This window comes from Lactuca sativa, chromosome 2 (genome assembly GCF_002870075.4).
Source record: "Lactuca sativa cultivar Salinas chromosome 2, Lsat_Salinas_v11, whole genome shotgun sequence".
NCBI lineage: Eukaryota > Viridiplantae > Streptophyta > Magnoliopsida > Asterales > Asteraceae > Lactuca > Lactuca sativa.
Genome location: NC_056624.2, coordinates 54,391,724 through 54,396,923, shown reverse-complemented (window position 1 = coordinate 54,396,923; position 5,200 = coordinate 54,391,724). Strand labels below are relative to the sequence as shown.

General features: G+C 40.9%; 1 protein-coding gene across 1 annotated transcript; it reads right to left on the bottom strand.

Annotated features, from left to right (window-relative positions):
* Positions 1 to 4,627: 4,627 nt before the first annotated feature.
* On the bottom strand, positions 4,628 to 5,200 carry LOC111907178 (uncharacterized). The gene has a single exon (XM_023902977.1). It carries the CDS (start codon positions 5,198 to 5,200, stop codon positions 4,628 to 4,630), a length of 573 nt encoding a protein of 190 aa, XP_023758745.1.

Below are 5,200 nucleotides of genomic sequence, written 5' to 3'. Positions count from 1 at the left end.
AGCTTGGCTTTCCTCTTCCTTTCTTGCAAATACACACTAAAATGGTGAATAATGGCCTCTTATCTCACTCACAAGAACTCTCAGCTGCTCTGGTGCTCCCAAGGTCGAAGGTAGCCGCAATGGAGGCCATAAGTTCCCTTAAATAGGGATCAGGACCGGGAAATTAGGGTTTCATTAAACAGCGTGGACTCGCCGAGTCCATTCCTAGGACTCGCCGAGTCCCGACGCGAACCTGCGTCCAAAACCGCGATCCTACTCGGCGAGTTTGAGCTCCAACTCGCCGAGTCCCCTCACAAAACACCAAAAATATATGAATAAATAACACCTGGGGTTCCGGGCTGTTACAGATCAGGCCTCACATTCTGAGAAGTTGATTACTGAGACTCATACTGCTTATGAGTCCGCAATCTCCTTTCTCCAAACAACTATCAATAGAATGCAACGATCCCTATCAACCAACTTCCATGGTCCGGAAATTCTCTAACTCACCAAGGAGATTCATAAACTACTCTTCAATCCCTCCATTCCCAACAATCAACATTTGGCAAATGCCCTCAAAGCGCAATTTCAAATGGTTTTTGACAAGGTTGATGGCCTTCGTCAATGGCTTGACGAGGCTCCGGGTCTGAAATCCTCAAGAGGGGGAACTGAAGAAGTCCATCATTCCAACCAATCCCTCTCACACCAACAAACTCCCCCAGCCTCTACTGAAAAAATTCCCATACCGCAACCATCTCCGCAACATGAAAAACAACCCTCTCCACAACCATCTCATCTCACTCCACCTCACAACTCCCCTCCTCAAATTGAGATTACTCCTGAAAAACCAGAGACTCCCCCGCACTTCAAGAATCTAGAGGAGTATATGTCTTCTCCCAGCACAAATGACTCTCCTGACACTGCTCAAAGAAAAAGTGATTGGAGAGCAGCCAAGCTTGCTAAAGAAGTTTGGAGACATTGCGGATTCGAAACGGTTATGGACGAGTCCTTGATAAACTCTTGGATCAATCCACACAGAAGACTACTTGATGATGACTATGTCCCTCATCCTACTTATGCGGAACCCCCCTCAGACGATTGCTGGGATGTCCTAATCTCACCGAATGCCAGATACTTCACTGTATTTGAGTAGTTTGACCGCAGCCTTCCGGACGACAAAAGACTTCCGATGGAGTTCGAGAGACTTAGCTAATTCTATGCTAAGCATGCCTTTCCAGTTGAACACATATGGTCTAACGATAGACTATCCGCAGTAAAAAATTACAAGATCCGGAAGTTCTTGAAGGTTGAGTTCATCCAGTACACCCTGACCAGGAGGGAGCATGACTACATCCGCACCCAGGCTAATTTTCCGTGTATGAACCCTGAAGAAGTGTTTCTCATTGCCAAGGTTTTTCAACACAAGTCTGAAAAACATCTGAAGATGAAGATCGCTCTTGAAAGGGCCAATACCTTTCTTAAGGAAACAGTCTGTGACTTCGCCAAAATAGATGCAGACATTCATCCCATCATTTCCAAGATTGCTGACTTGCCACCACTTGACCCCGCACCCATGCCTACCGAAGGCTATGAGGAAAGATCATTAGGAGCAACCAATTATCCTGAGCTAGGAGTCATTTTCAAGAGGAAGACTGACAACGTTAAATATTTCATTCCTATGACTGCCATGCACCGTCTCACCAGAAAACAACTTGAGATCTGCCGCAATGTCGTTGAACAATCCAAGCATACCACCGTAGAGGTCAAGTTTGAGATACATAGAAGAATCAACTGGTTAGAGAACGTCAGGAAGTTTTGGTGGATCCTGATCAAGTTCCTTAAACTTGATAACTGATCAAATTTAAAGAGGTCATTTAGGGGGAAATTGTTTAATCAAAAAGTGACCCTCTTGAAATTCAGCTACCGCAGCCTTCAAGCAACCGTAGTCAAGCAATCTCATCAACAATAGCCATCCGAAGTCTTCAGCACCACAGTCATTATCTTTACTTAGGTTATTTTGTCTTTTCTATAAAACACTCTAATGTCTAGTATGCCTTGCATGGCTACTTTTAGTGTTGTAAACTTGTCTCTATAAATAGAGTTCATTTCTCATGTAATCTGTACCGGTGTGAATCTCTCATCAAATTCTAATACACATCAGTTCTTATTCTATCTTAGTTGTTAAACCTTCTTACTCTCATAATCAATTATCATCTCTTTTCAAGAGCAAGTCACTTGTGACTTAATCACTAAGCTAGATCTCATTTACTAACTTGGTTTGAATGCATTCCTTGTTATGAATCTGCTTATGTGTATACATGATATAGCAATTGTTGTCATTTACATTCCATTACTTTTCTGCATCTAACTCACTAACTTCTAACTCTTAATATTATTGTTGAGCTAACAGATCCTTTGAGATTAACTATTCCGCTATATCCTTGTACTAACGATTTGTTCAAGTGTGTGTCAAAGGTTTTCTCTCAACACATTTCTTGCGGATATATTACCCATTATTTGGCAAGCATCACATTCCCGTACGTGAGTAGCAGCATCTTTGAAGATAGTAGGCCAATAAAAACCAGCATCAAACATTTTTTTAGCAGTGTATCGGATCCCATGATGTCCTCCTTCCGGTCCATCGTGGCAATGATCTAATATATCTTGAATCTCCTTGCCAAAAACGCATCTTCTTATGATTCCATCCGTGCAGCTCCAAAAAAGATATGGCTCATCCCAGAAATAATAATTTATTTCTGAGAAGGGCTTCTTCTTTTATTGATGAGTAAGGCCTTTTGGAAGGTAGTTGCCAGCCAAATAATTTGCAATATCCGCATACCACGGTTCTTCCTCCATGACCACCATCAAGTATTCTTCTGGGAAGCTATCTTTAATTCCCATGTTGTCCTCCTCTTCCCTTTCTGGATTTTCTTGTTTAGAAAGATGGTCAACAGCTACATTCTCCATCCCTTTATTATCCATCATCTCGATGTCAAATTGTTGTAGTAAAAGCACCTATCAGATCAATCTTGGTTTTGCATCCTGCTTGGCAAACAAATACTTAATAAAAGAGTTGTCAGTGAAAATAGTTGTTTTAGATAAAATGAGATAAGGGCGGAATTTGTTAAAGGCATACACCACAGCTAATAATTCTTTTTTGGTTGTGGTGTAGTTTTCTTGAGCTGGATTTAAAGTCTTGCTTGCGTAATAAATGGGTCGAAAGTGATTATCAACCCTTTGGCCAAGAACGGCTCCTAAAGCAAAATCGATTGTGTCACACATCATTTCAAAGGGCAAGTTCCAATTCGGGGCAATAATGATCGGGGCATTAGTTAATTTTTCTTTTAAAATCTCAAAGGCCGCTAGACACTCTTTAGAAAAGTTAAAAAATGATTCTTTTAAAAGTAATTGAGTAAGAGGTCTAGTTATTTTAGAAAAATCTTTTATAAAATGGCAGTAAAAACCCGCATGTCCTAAAAACTCCTAATGCCCTTCACATTAGCCGGTGGGGGTAATTTGGCAATAGTTTCCGTTTTTACCCGATCCACCTCAATCCCTTCTTTGGATACCTTGTGACCTAAGACTATTCCCTCTTTAATCATAAAGTAACATTTTTCCCAATTTAAGACTAGATCGGTCTTTTCACACCTAGCAAGCATCAAGTCAAGGTTAGTGAGACAGTCATGAAAAGAAGAGCCAAAAATAGAAAAATCATCCATAAATACTTCTATAAACTTTTCCACCATGTCTTGGAAAATCGCCTTCATGCATCTTTGAAAGGTCGTGGATGCATTGCATAACCCAAAAGGCATGCGGCGATAAGCAAAACTCCCACTTGTGCAAGTGCAAGTAGTCTTTTTTTGGTGAATTGGGTCTATAAGTATTTGGAAGTAACCCGGAAATCCATCTAAGAAACAGTAATAACTATGACCAAATAATCTTTCAAGAATTTGATCAATAAAAGGAAGAGGGAAGCGGTCTTTAAGAGTAGCATCGTTTAGCTTTCGGTAATCGATGCACACTCGCCAACCGGTTACCGTTCGAGTTGGTATGAGCTCATTCTTCTCGTTTTTCACTACCGGCATCCCTCCTTTCATAGGCACCAATTGAACTGGACTAACCCATGGACTATCGGAAATGGAGTATATGATTCCTGCGTCTAAAAGCTTGACCACCTCCTTCTTGACCACTTCTTGCATGTTCGGGTTCAACCGCCTTTGATGTTGCACTACCGGCTTTTATCCTTCTTCTAGGTGGATCTTGTGAGAGCAATAGGAAGGACTTATCCCTTTAATGTCGGTGATTTTCCATGCAATGGCATTCTTTCTCTTCTTTAAGACCTGGACTAACTCTTCCTTTTCAGTTTTGGTGAGGTCAGAAGCTATAATTACAGGTTTTTGTTCACCTTCTTCAAGAAATGCATACTCCAAATGATCAGGAAAAGTTTTCAGCTCTGATTTCGTGTTCTGTACGCTGAACACGTCGAGTTCAAAGAGGGGACTCGTCGTGTCCAGGCCAAAAGTCTTGTCTAATCGCAATTTCTCACTTGGACTCGTCGAGTCACTGGCTGCGACTCGGAAAGTCGGGTCTTTAGCACTTCTGATTAATTCATTATCTTCAGCTTCTTCAAGTAGTCTCTCTATCTCCATCAGGTCTCTCTCAAAATCAAAATCGTGTCATCACTATATCTTGCATGATTCATGGCTTGATCAAATCCAAATGTAACTGATTCGTCTCCCACCCGAAGGTTAAGTTTGGAATCTTGCATGTTCAGTATAGCACTTGTGGTGTTTAGGAATGGCTTTCCAAGAATGATTGGAACTTGAGGATCCGCTTCCATGTCAAGTATTATGAATTCCGCAGGGAACACAAATATATCAACTCTCACTAATAGATGTTCACATATTCCCCTTGGAAATGTCATTGTTTTATTTGCTAAGTGTATTTCCATTCGAATTGGCCTTGGCTCCGGAAGGTCTAATTTCTTAAAGAATGAGTATGGCTTAAGGTTAACACTTGCCCCTAAATCAGACAATGCATGAATAGTTGATAAATTTCCAAATTGGGAAGGCAAGGTCAAACTACCCAGGTAACCCTTCTTCTTAGGTAGTTTGTTCAACATGGCGACTGAACAATTTTCATTTAGAACCACCTTCTTCACTTCTTCCATCTTCTTTCTGTTTGTAAGAAGCTCCTTTATAAATTTAGCATACTTAGGCAT